At 40.9% G+C, this 13,772-nt stretch overlaps 1 protein-coding gene across 1 annotated transcript in view; it reads right to left on the bottom strand.

Annotated features, from left to right (window-relative positions):
* Positions 1-8,048: 8,048 nt before the first annotated feature.
* Positions 8,049-13,772, bottom strand: part of LOC308086979 (uncharacterized protein) — a gene marked incomplete at both ends in the record, with an annotated part of 29,980 nt that continues 24,256 nt past the window's right edge. The window contains 3 exons of the mRNA XM_080430619.1: positions 8,049-8,353; positions 8,735-8,923; positions 9,867-10,036. Of these exons, the coding sequence (XP_080286745.1) occupies positions 8,049-8,353; positions 8,735-8,923; positions 9,867-10,036 (664 nt within the window). The remainder of the gene's footprint in view (positions 8,354-8,734; positions 8,924-9,866; positions 10,037-13,772) is intronic.

Below are 13,772 nucleotides of genomic sequence, written 5' to 3'. Positions count from 1 at the left end.
CTATGATGACCAATCAACAAAAAGAAACCAACAAATGAAATATAAGAGTTGGAAAAAATAAAAGGAGTTGATTGAGTTTAAGACTGAGTTGTGTCCTTGTCTTGGGTTTGGAGCTGAACTGTGAAAGAACTTGACACCTATGTCTATCAAAAAATGAGGCGCAGTTTACGGAGCTAGTTCAGGCCAGGCAACTCAAGGGATTGTGCTAACCGATCAGGTGACTAAGTCACATGCACTCTTCTCCTGGTCGGTGGGTTATAAGTAATGCTCTGCCTACCTGTTCAGTCTGGTTGCGCTCTTCTGCTGTGATGACGTGCCGACGCTGATGCTGCTCTGCTGCTGAGATCCTGCCGGATCTGCTGCCCTTGCTTGCCTACGTATGCTGCTGACCATGAATAGTCTCATCCCACCGCCTCCCCGGCATCCACCTGTAGGCTCTGTTTCTAGATCCCCGTGGGGGTCTTTATTCATTCCCTGTAAATGCTATTTGGCATGTAACATTTATTAAAATGTTATTCTTACAGGGAGTGAATGGATTCAGATCCTGACGCCAAACTATGCTTCTTTATGCTTCCTATATCTATGCTCAAGCTTGCTCAATAAATATATATTCTAATCCAATCCAAGAGTTGTCTGACTGAAATGGTTTTATTGAAAGGCAATCAAAGGCTAGATTGAGTTTAGAAAGCAAACATCGGGTAGAATGTCCGGGGGCCTCAGTGCGGCTGCAGAGTTTGATTGAGTGTGAGACTAGGACACTCATTATCCCACATGCCATATGTCAAAATGACCGGCTTCACCGGGAATCGTGCGCGCGTATTTTTGTGAAATTTGGACAGAATATGTGGGAGGAGGAGCTAAAAGTGTGTTTTGAAGAAAATTCAAAATGGCGGAAAATCTATCCTGACGCAAATGGGCGTGGCTTATATGGGGAGTTGCGTCATGACCCATGGAATCTAGGGGGAAAAGATTTTTATTTTACGACCTACGGTTCAAGAGTTATAGACCAAAACGTAAAGGGGGCTTTTATAGCACCACCATGAGGCCAACTGGTGTACTTTTTTAAAATATAATTTCGGACTAAATTATGAACCTCCCCTCCAAGTCTTGTAACTCTAGCCCTTACAGTTTCTGAGAAAAAAATACTTGAAATCGAGTTTTTTTATTTTCCCATTAAAGTGGATGGGGAAATTTAATGCACTAATAAATTAATATCAATTAAACTATGTAACCAATCTCTTAGCAAAATACACGCGCACGATTCCCGGTGAAGCCGGTCATTTTGACATATGGCATGTGGGATAATGAGTGTCCTAGTCTCACACTCAATCAAACTCTGCAGCCGCACTGAGGCCCCCGGACATTCTACCCGATGTTTGCTTTCTAAACTCGATCTAGCCTTTGATTGCCTTTCAATAAAACCATATTTGATCGACATAGGTATCACCTACATGTTACTGATTATAGGGAATGTTATATTATTGTAATCCGTTGTTTATTTCCTGAGCAATGGTCAATGGAATTATGTTGCAGCTAAAACTCTTGGGGTTGCAACATGGCAACCCATGGAGACCTATGGAGCTTTATGATTGGGTAGTGGGAAAGGCCTCACGTGATTGGCTCAGACCCGGAAGTGCAGAGTGCCAAAAATAAAGTTTTGCAACTTGTAGAAAGTTTTGCAATCTGTAGATACAGTTATTTTTTTCTGGTCACAATGTTCATTTTAAATATAATTCTACAATTACAACATGTTTAACACATGTTACAAACACACCAAAAAGTATATATAGCAAAAAAGAATAAAACGAATTAAAATCTTTTGCTTACAAATACAAACATTTTTTTACGAATACAAACTTTTTTTTACAAATACAAATCTTTTATTTACGAATACAAATCTTTTTTTTTACGAGTACAAATTATTTTTACGAATACAAAGCTTTTTTTTACTAATACAAATCTTTTTTTTACGAGTACAAATTATTTATACGAATTCAAATCTTTTTTTTACGAATGCAAAATTTGTGATGTACCCAAAGAACATTTCCAAAGTAACATTCCTTTGATAAACAACAACAAAGCAGACTAACCTTGCCATTGTATTTTTGATGTACTGTTTCCAGCCATTGCTCAGACTATCTTTCACAATAGAATTACTAAACTCTAAAGTCCAAGAATCATCGGGTCGATTCAATTCCTCGATTTTTGTATTAAAAATTCTCGTCCACTCCTCCAGTGCCATCGTTGATGTCTGAGAGACTGAAGAATCCCTTCAACTGATGAATGCAGAGTACTGGAGCCTTGTTTATACAGAAGCCTTTTATATCAACCTGCTTCTGTTATGGAGGAAATGAAACTTAAGAACTCTAGAAGCAGTGTTGCCAGATTTAGCAAGAGAAACAAGGTTCAAGGTTGTGCTTTATTGTTACATCTTGTGTACAGGTACACAAGATAATTTTTGTTTGGCTTCCTTCAGAGAATGCAGAAGCATTGGTAGTTATAATAATAATAATAATAATAATAAAACCGTAACAAGATTTAAAAAGCAGACAGGTCTACAAAAACAAGCCCAAAAGAAGGCTGCATGATCACACACTCACAGGGGGGTCCCCAGCATAAAATGACTCAATATAGCATCAAAATCAGTTGAATTACGTTAACCATATATACATCAGCTATTTAAAATAGCTGATATACAAGCTCACAACACGTTGCATCTTTTTTTTATATTGGAAAAGAAATTGGATTCGAACTAAACAGATCTTGTATCCATGGGGGTCGGGTCCCTGTCACAAAATATTTTCAGATGAGGGTCCGCAGACAAAAATAATACATATTAATTTAGGGGGTCTTGTCATGAAAAAAACATTACAAAGGAAGTCCAAATAAGCAACTAGACTTTAGAAACAAGCCCAAATAAACACACAACTACCAATATTTACAAGAGACTTTACAGCAAAACAAGCCCAAATAGTTGCTTATAATATGCAGACTTGGCAATATTGTGTAGACTAGAGGCACCTCAAACTTTTCAGTTTCAGTTTCAGTTCACAGGACCAGTGAGTAGGGGATGGGTCCATTTGTTTTGTTGCCAGATTGACAGCAGACGAAACAAGCAACATGACTCATTAGCAGTGGTGTAAAGTACATTTACTCAAGTACTGTACTTTGTAGATTTTGATTATTATTACAAAAACACTTTTTTAAAATGTATCTCTGTATACACGAAGACATGGTAATAATAATAAAACATTGCATGGTAAGAGGGTTTAAACTTACTATGTTAAGCACAATCAAACAGAACATTTTATACATTTGAAAACTTGTGAAATGGGACCTTCTGCATAATGAGTACTTTTACTTAAGAACATTTTGATGCCTATACTTATTTACTTTTACTCAAGTTAATTTCAGATCATGTCACAAGGCCATATAAAGTTCATATTTGATTGAGATCTTTGACTATAACTGATAAACAGGTATGATTCAATTTGGTGGTAAAAGGTCAAGGCCAAGACAGTCAGTTATTGATTAACACAACATGCAACTTCATAACTATCTATGGTGGCTCAATTATGCACAACTATTTAAAGGGGCAAGACCACTTTGGTAGAGGTTTGGGTTGTGTAGTTACCTTGCCAATTATTCATTATTAATATATGCTATATAAAAATACACTCCTCATTGACTTACATTGTACGGTAAAACAGCTCTCAAAGTCCCTCTTATAGCCTGTAAACAAAGCAAACAAAGTTGATTCAGACAATATGGATTAGAACATCACCGAACCCAGTAGCCTACTGTTTATTTTTTTCAATAACAATGTTAACTTCCTGTTGATTTGCTATATATCATCCAAATTCTGGCCAAAGGTGATAACAGGTGTTTACAGTGAACATATGTTAAGAGCAAACTGTTCTACAACAATATTTGGAACGGGCTCTGGTTTCATACAATGGGGCTTGTCAGGGTGAGGCGGATTCAGACTGGGTCCGATTGATTCGAACCGTTCCCGAGTACGATTGGCTTCTCCCAGCTGGCCAGCATTCACACTGGCCAAAATTCTTCCGTACTCGGTACATTTCATTTAGCAGTAATGGTAAATATGTGCCTCATGGGGGCGCTGTTGACTATGGGGCTTTGAGAGATAGAGAATGTCATTCACAGAAGAAGAGTCACTTGCCAGAGTTTAGAGTGAATAATAAAGTTTGACTGTGTGCCTGACGTTGTCTTGAGTTATAATAATAACTGAAAAACAATACACAACCAAAGCAGTGTGTGCATTGGTCTTTGAAACCTCAAAATGTAACGTCGTCTCTCGCGTCTCTGTTATTATCAATATGATCGTGACGTCACTGATGCATCCTTGGTATTTTAGCAGTGACGTCACGGGCTAATCCTTGGTATATTTATCCTTATATAGGCCTACACGTTCACTACACATGTGTTTTTTGTTTATGTTTTTCCACGGCTCGCGCTACTCAAACACTAGCAGGATTATTATTTCTTGTCAACATTCAAGTAGAACTATGAGAAGGTATAACCCAGCTAAAATAATGTGTAGTTATAAAAGATATATAAAGGATAAGATTAGCAGTCCACTTCCTTCTCTTGGTACGGATGGATTCACACTGCAACGTTCCGTTCCCGAGTCCGCAGCAATCGGACCCGAGACTACCTCCCCAGGTGGTTTCGGGTACAGTATACAGTGATGCGTTACGGGGAACGGTTCGCTACGTTCACACTACCACAACATCTGCCATGTGGTCCGGTGTGCGCACCCGGGACCATAGTCTGAATCCGCCCTAATAAATTGCATACACAAATCTGGAGCACGCTGTAAGAAAATCTATGCATTAATTATTTCTTCAAGGAACACATGTTCTATAGACACAGGGGCATGGTCAGATGGAATTTCATGTGGTTCACTTCAAAACTTTTGACACACTTTATATAACGAGCAGTGATTAAACAGTAGTGTACTTCAGAAATCAATTTCTCTCTCTTGCGGTAGGTTAGGGACCTAGGAAAGGAGTAAGACATGGAATGCAAGTTGTTCACAACGAGCAGGTTATTATCTTTGCAAACTTAAATAATACTCTTTTCATTGGTGTTTACATTTACTTATAGTATATAAGTATAGTATATAGTAGTATATATATATAGTAGTTTTATTTATTTATAGTACTTGTCATTGGTACCTTCAGCAGCTCTTTCATCTTGTCTCCACACCAACGGCCCTATTCCGGACAGAAGTTGCTAAAGCCACTAATATCGTATTTAGGACTAGGCAAGGGGCGTTCCCCCGCAAAATTTGCTATTCTGGGACACCTGCTTTACCCACAAAACACCTGCACTACCTATTACATTATGCATAGGTGTGGTTTGGGTGTTACACTGATAAAACCAATCACCGTGCCAGATGCCATTACCTTAAAGAGAAGACTGCGCTAGCCATAATCCCCAATCCAATCTTACGCTCTCCTATCTCCCTGCCTGCAGTGTTGCCTGGTCTGATTATTATAAGCCACATTGGGCTTGTTTTTCTGAAGTTGCTTGTAAATAATGGTAGAACGGTTGTGAGCTTGTAGATCGTCTATTTTCAAATAGCCAACATATATAAATAAATAGCAGCTCACACAGCTTGTAGATCGTCTATTTTCAAACGGCCGAAATGTACAGGGCTGAAGTGGTTAATGTATGTTTTGTAATCAAATGTAACACGACAGAACACACTGAAACTGAAAGATAATAATCCCGTAATATGACAAATTGGCAGTCCTTTAAATACCATAACATTCAAGCATCATGAAGAAACAAACTCAAGCATCTTCAGCTGGGTTGCCCAGGTGGAATCAATCTTTCAATCAACGTCGGGACAAAGAAGGGAGGGGGAGAGGGAGAGTAACAAAGACATGCAGGGAGTTCTAGCCTGGTAAAGCCCCTCCCTCCGGAAAATCTCATTTTCATTTGATTTCAGGAAGGAGTTTGGCATGAGAGCCTGTGTGTGTTTTTGACTGTGGGCTGGATTTGGGCAGGAGTAATACCGTTTACTGACAACTGTGGTATCTGAACCAATGACTTCACTAGGTTTTGGTAAAGGTTCTACTGCACTTTTAGTGCCAACAACGCCATATTGTAGTTAGTTTGATGTTCCAGAGATGTGTATGAATGGTTGAAGAATGGATTGAGGCATCACTCCAGTCAGTGAGGTTACTTGCTTCCAGTTTATTTCATAGTACAACAGAGTTCCTATGGACCCTGAGGTCCCTCAGCCATCTCCACAGCCTCACGGCTTGGAGTGGCACACACACACCAAGTTACTTTTCAGTCTATCTTTATAGCCCACATTTAGAACAAGAGGAGGTACATGTGTGGGTGTGTCAGCCTTGAAAGGTGAGACCCCACCCCCTGGCCCACTACATTTGCAACTGTAAGAGGCAGGAAGGGGGGATGGGAGACACATGCCTAGAATCTGTCTCCCAGGTAAAACAAAGAGAATGCTAAGTGTACCCCCCACCCAGGTCACCTCTCTGTCTGAATCCACTCTCCTCCTGCAGCCTACTTGTGAAGTGAACATATGACTTTAGATTTGTATGTATGTTATATGAAATATACAGCACAACCCCTTCAGCCAATCAGCAGTTGTTCCCCTTCAGCCAATCAGCAGTCAGTTTTTACCACCTCCAGACCAATGTGACGCAACGGGACTTTTGAAAGGGCCATGCCCAAAATAGGTTGCCTTATTCGGATACATGCGTGTCACTGCCTGCCCCTGCCGGTTCTCTGAATTTGTATTTTTAAATAGGCTCTGTCATGATTAATTGACCACATAATATGAAGTTAAACAACTAAATTCTATCCGAACGATATCTTAAAAGTAAATTCCGTGCATCAAAAAAGAAGTTTGAGAGCGTTTTAAAATTTTAAAACCGAAACCAAAAACACCGGATAGAGAACAATGGCTGCCGTCGGATGCACTTGGATCTGACTCGGATCCATTCGGGTTCACTCGAACTGATTGGCTAACTTTCGCTGTCAATCACAGAACGATGGGCTTTACCAGGCTAAGGACGCTGATAGGCTCGTCCACTTGGTGGACGGTGACAAAAAGCCAAATAAGCCCTCATGCCAGACTCCTTCCTGAAATCAAATGGAAATTAGATTTTCCGGAGGGAGGGGCTTTACCAGGCTAGGGACCAGACTTTTTGCCAGACCCAAGGGGTCGGGCTTACATGAGGCTTTGTACCTGTTTCGTCCATACATGGGCATGGTCACTTTGTCCTCCGGCCCCAGCCAAAAAAAATATGTCACTTTGTCCTCCGGCCCCAGCCAAAAAAAATTCTGTCCCCCAAAAAAGTCTGTCCATACATGGGCATAGAAGGGACACACGTCGTGCGAAGCCCGGCCATTCAGATTTCGACCCCTAGACCCAGACTTCATTCTGGGTCTGGCAGAACCAGGTCTCCTGGTCTTGTTTAGTGTTCACTTGTTTTCCTAGATTCTGCAAAAGCATATCCTCATCAACCACATATAATGACTCAAGCAAATTGTATGGGACTTTGTGTGTCCATTAGTGTTAACTCAAATTCCAACCAACAAAGCCTTTACATAAAGAAACGCAAAACTATGATTGAATACTTGAATACTTTATTTAGAAGTTTGCAAAGAAAAAAGCACATGGAAGTACAGTTCAAAATACAAGGTCAACTAAAAAGGATGAAAAGCCCAAATCTTGAGCAATTTCAACAATTTATTTATGTCACAACATGGGTCTTCAACAAGGGGTCCAGGACCCCAGGGGGTCCTCAGAGATACTGCAAAGAGGTTTGTTGTACAGGGAAAAAAGAGCAGACCAAGTACAGAGCCAAAGGTCAAGTTTACAAAGTATTGAGGGTTTAAGTCGTTAAATTCTCGCTAAAAACTCACATTTAACATGAATCCAATATGTAGTGGGGGTCCCTGCTTCATCTCTTTCTCAGCTATGGGGTCCTTTGGCCTGAAAAACCTGGTCTACAATAATGGGCCTTGTAACAAACAGTGGTCATCTACATATTATCAGCTGCATATGTGCTGGCCCAGATACCGATGATGATGGTAATGAAGCTGACTGATAAGAAGATGATGTAGAAGATGAAGAGCAGGCGGTCAACAATGAAACCCACCTGGACCCACTCCTCAGAGCTCTGGTTCCCTGTCAGCTGCTGGTTCACCTGGAGGCGGATGGCCTGGAGGTCTTTACCCAGCCTCCTCATCTCCTCCAGGGCCTTATCCTCCACCTCTGGCCCCCTCTCCTCTGGAGCTTTCTCATCAGCCTTGTCCTCCACTGCCACCAGAGGGCAGGCATTCACTTCTAGGGAACAGGTATGCACATAACATTAGTGTAAAATAGCTGGGCATGGGAGGTAAATAGATCACTGGCTTTGAGTGAACGGGGTGTATAAAAATGGCAAAGTTCTGAACTGACATCATCTGGTCCTTCTGGCACATGCAGGTGCATTAGACCTACTCCTAATTCAGTGAATGTGTGCACAGCGAAATGTACTTGGCTATTTCCTTTCATTGGATGCTATGCATTGTTTTGTTTTTATGAGAAAAGTTTGTTAACGTCGCCGCTCCATTGAGGATGTAACATAATCAGATGTATATAGAAATGTGGACTTGGTCAGGGTGCTATAGTGGAATAAAACTCATATTTTTTGATTATATAACTCATACCATATTATTCCCATACCTGAGTTAGTTTTTTCTTTGGGCTTTGGAGGAAGGCCTACAAGAGGGCCCAGGATATGTAGGACCAACACTTGGACCCATCGGGGGACCGGAGTGATGTTCCAACTGGAGTCACACAGGAGATTGGTGATGAGGATGGTCTCTAGTAGGCTGGCCACCATCAGAGCCAGGCAGAGACAGAAGAACACATCTGGGAAGAGAGAGATAAAAGGGAGAGAAGGAGAGAGAAAGTGATGGAAGTCAACATGGCCTTGTTCTCATGCATCACATCTGAAAGGTTATATTTCACACACACTGTGATAACAGACTAGATAGCATTGTTAACAAAGTGATTTAAGAACTTTCCCTAATCACCTGTGTGATTTTTGGAAATCATTCTCCAGGAGGACATTACATGAAGTCCTTGTGCCGTCTATAGTGGTAATAATCACACGCACACACACTAGGGTTGCCAAGGGTATTTTTAAGAAAGAATAAGGGACGCCCAGGAAAAAAATATAATCTCACTGTATAGTTTTTGTGTATTATCCACTTGAAACCCAGCATCCATAATTCTGGGGGGAACATAAGCCGATCTTGTAGATTGATTATTTTTGGCAAAGTGATTTGGTGTAGACTGGAAAAAAAAACTGTCCAAGTACAGAGACAACTCAAGTCTATAGGGTTTAGTGGTTAACAACCTGGATTATAGTATACTGTACGTATGTATATGAGCTGTTTGAACTTGTAACATGTGTGTCATTGATTGATTCCCACAAATAAGGAACAAAGTGGGTTCCTTATCAGTTCAATAAGGGGACACGTCTTTTAGTGTCCAAATAAGGGACGATTCTGTATCTCAAGGGGCAGTTGGCAACCCTAACGCACGCACGCACGCACGCACGCACGCACGCACGCACGCACGCACGCACGCACGCACGCACGCCTACTTTTGATGCTTTTGCATTTTAATTCTGAAAAGTCAAATTTTACCCAAACATACATAATGTCCATTATTCATTATTATCCATTATTAGTAGTATTCAAAGCACATGTGAGGGAACAACCAAAAACTATTTGTATCTGAAACAAAACTAAATGTGACATTTGGGTGCTGAGGAGGAGCCCTTCTTGAGCAAAGCGGTGCACCTCACCGAGGTACATGTAGGAATTGAAGGTGAGAGTGCAGTTCTGGACGTCAAAGGGGAAGGTGTAGATGTCAAGGTTGCAAGAGCTGACTACCCTCATGGGCAAAAAGTCTACTATCAAGCCGTTGTGATAGGTGATCACGTAGGGGACAGACGGAGCGTCGTTCTTCTCCATGCTGCAAGACGGGAACAAAGCAGAAGAGCAGACTGATGTCCTACAGCGCTAGAATGACCTTTTTGTAAAGTATTTTAAAGGGGTCACACCATGAATTTCATTTTTTTGGGGGCGGGGGGTATTTTTTGGGCTCCCCAGTGTCTCTTGTACCCCAAAACATATTTTTTTTTAACATTCAGTCATTCATTCTCATTTCAGAGATTTTCAGAATGGGCGTGTCTGAACAGGCCATTTCAGAATGGCAATGCAAGTGACATCACTTGCCTTGCCATTGCATTGATGATGGCCAGACAGAATTGCTCAGTAGCCCCCCCCTGCCCAAAAGGACGTTTTGGTATTGCAGCTGAAAGTGCTGTATAAGCCAGAGACAATGGACCCTTCGCTAAACCCCACCCCAAAAGCGATTGTCCAATGCCAGCTTAGCGACCGTTGTTAGCCTGGCACAGGTCTGGCAAGCTTTCGTCACCTGCCATAGCTGTCAATGTTATTTCGGCCGCACACACACACACACACACACACACACACACACACACACACACACACACACACACACACACAATAATTTGCAACATAATAGCAAGAACAGGAATAATACCACGATAACGCAATGGTGACTATGAACCAGCAACAGATTCCACGTACCCAAAACCGTTGGAGGGTTATTTTCCCAAGCTGAAATCTGCGTTTAAACTGCAAGGCTGCATGGCTGTGTTGTTGAACACATACACAGCTTAACGTCAGGAAAGTTACACGACTCACTCGCCCAGATGGTGTCACTAATCACCGTAATCGTAACAAAATTCAGAATCACAGCACTGCCTGTTTCGGATTCCGCACGTTAAAGTATATTCATTCATTTGTTCGTCTATTTATTAACTGCTACTGTAGTCTTACCCTGCGGTACATGAAAACTCCTGTTACAGTCATGGATCAACTTCAACCTGGTGTTTGCACTTTCTCCATTTACGGTCCGTACATCTATATAAACGTTCAGATTTCAAATATAAATTGCTTACCCTATGGCCACGGATGTTAAAATGATGCACGGGACTCTCAAAAGTACCCATATATTCTGTATTGTTCAATAAAAAGCATTTTAATCCGATCGGTGGCCATTTTCTCATAGAGTTATAATGTATCAGAGTGCAATACACCTACCAACCGATAGGGTCACTTAGTTGAAAGCATATGGAGAAAATGGCCACCGATCAGATTAAAATGCTTTTTATTGAACAATAGGGATGATACGGGTACTTTTGAGAGCCCGTACATAAATGTAACATCCGTGGCCATGGGATAAGCACTTTATATTTGAAATATGAACGTTTCTGTAGATGTATGGGCTATTAATGGAGAAAGTGCAAACACCAGGTTGAAGTTCATCCATGACGAGACAGACGACCGTCGTGAATCCATGGCTATTACTCCCTCTAACATTTCCCGTGTTTTTAGTTTATTGAAATAATGTCATGCACATTTGTCCAGTGCATAGCCTACTGCAGGCCTTGTTGACTAGATTTAGAAGAGATTTTGAAGCTATTGCTGCTGAAATGATCGATTATTTTTAAGGGGAAAAGCCGTCATTTAACATGCAAGTCAATGGGTGAGAAGCAGAGATTGCCAGGCGCTGCCAGGCCTGGGTGTGACTAACTTCGCACCACCAGTCACAGAGTGGAGTGGGTGGGGCTTAGCGAAGGGTCCATTGACTTGGGATGAGTATATCTGAGTGATGATTTAGGCTCAAACCTTTTGAAAAAGGTTTGAGGGACATACACCATATGATATTAAATATCAAATATTTTTTTTTAATTCATGGTGTAGATCCTTTAAAGTCATTCCTCATGTTTAAACCATCCTCAGGACATTAGCTTGGCATTAGCTAGACACGTGGGTTCACTGGCCAATGCCAGGCTATCATGCCGAGTACGCGTAATAAAAGAACAATCTAGGAATAAATAACAATTCCATTAATAATAGTTAAAGTGCATCCACAAGTTAGTAAAATAATAACGTAAATAGCAGAGTAAGAGTATAAAACAGTATTGCGACATCAACTGAAAACTAGAAAGTACTGTTCCTGAAGAAACAGTGTGGGATCGCTAAGAATTTTGATGGTATTGGTAAAACAGTGATTGGCAAAATAGGATATAGGGTCTAATAGGTAGTTTCTAGGGTCTAATAGGTGGTTGCTACGGTCTGATAGCCAGTTGCTAGGGTCTTATAGGCAGTTGCTAGGGTCTGATAGGTGGTTGCTAGGGTAAAACAGGTGGTTGCTAGGGTAAAACAGGTGGTTGCTAGGGTAAAACAGGTGGTTGCCAGGGTAAAATAGGTGGTTGCTAGGTTCTAATAAGCGGTTGCCAGGGTCTAAAATGGGTTTGCTAAGGTCTAATATGTAGTTTATATGGTCGAATTTGCGGTTGCTAGGGTAAAACTGGTGGTTGCTAGGGTAAAACAGTGGTTGCTGGGGTCTAATAGACGGTTGCTAGGGTATAATAGGTGGTTGCTAGGCTCCAATATGGTGTTGCTAGGGTCTAATACACAGTCGCAAGGCTCCACTGTAGCTAAATGGCATTTCCCCATTGAAATTAATGTTTTTTTTTAAGCAATTAAAAGTGAAATATCTCCAAAAAGATCGCCTTAGCGATCCCACAATAATAATAAAGGAATAGTGAAGATAACATTAGTATGATTGCCCTAACGCACTGGCAGATACGTCTGGTCCAAGGCTATATCAGATTGGCATAGACTGGCATACTCGCTGATACTGATACCAGTATTTTTGGGCAGTATCAGCAGCTTTTCCGATACTGGTACGGGTATTGGAACAACTCTTGTTAAGAGACAATCATGTAGTACATGTAACAGAACTCACAATTCGTCGATCACTAAATCTGGAACCCAAAACTTTGTTCTTGGTAGAGTAATCCTGTTGGTGCCACACTGGACCGGGTCCCAGCTGAAGAACTCATTCATCCAAGACTAAAACAACAAACCAGTGTTACTGTGCTGTACACAAAGCAGGCCTGCAGTAGGTTATATGGATGCTGGGTTAAAGGAATAGTTAATCCAAAAAATTACTTATTTTTTATCAATTTCACACCCCATGAAGCCTTGAAACATTGAGATTTTTCTGTTTTTGTCACATTCCTAAACCAATAATTTGAACCAAATTATTGGCTCAGGAATGCGACAACAACCTTAAAATCTCCATGAATTTAAGGCTTCATGGGGTGTGTAATTGATCTAATATAAGTACTTTTTTTGGGTGAACTACTCCTTTAATAATGAAGTCATAGACAATGCAGATTATTTGTATTGTCATTATTGAGTTTTGGACGCACGGAAAAAACGGACAATATTATTTTTTTAATGAACACATGGTTCTCAATGACCTCATGCACACCGGCTCCGAATTTACCGTGCGGCGATGCGATGCGGCGATGCGTTTTTTTTTAAATCGAACCCATTTCGATTTGTGCGTCTTTTCGCATGCGGTAAAAACTGATTGACTAATTCACCCTGTCTGCAAAGGCCTTTAAGATAAAATACTCACAGAACTGAGCAAGATGTATGTAGTCAGAAGCTGAGCTTTTTCATCCTGTTTTTTTTTTTATAAAAGAGAATATAACTAGAAAAAGTGCTCCTCGGAGCACAGGTCTCCGCCAGGTCAGGTAGGTTATTGTGGGCCAGCAATGTTCAGAATTTGCCAGTCAGGATGGAATATAAAAAATCGTACA

This window comes from Gymnoscopelus braueri (genome assembly GCF_963280865.1).
Source record: "Gymnoscopelus braueri genome assembly, chromosome: 6".
Classification (NCBI taxonomy): Eukaryota; Metazoa; Chordata; class Actinopteri; order Myctophiformes; family Myctophidae; genus Gymnoscopelus; species Gymnoscopelus braueri.
The sequence above is the reverse complement of the archived record's forward strand: the minus strand, read 5'-3'. Positions and strand labels throughout refer to the sequence as shown.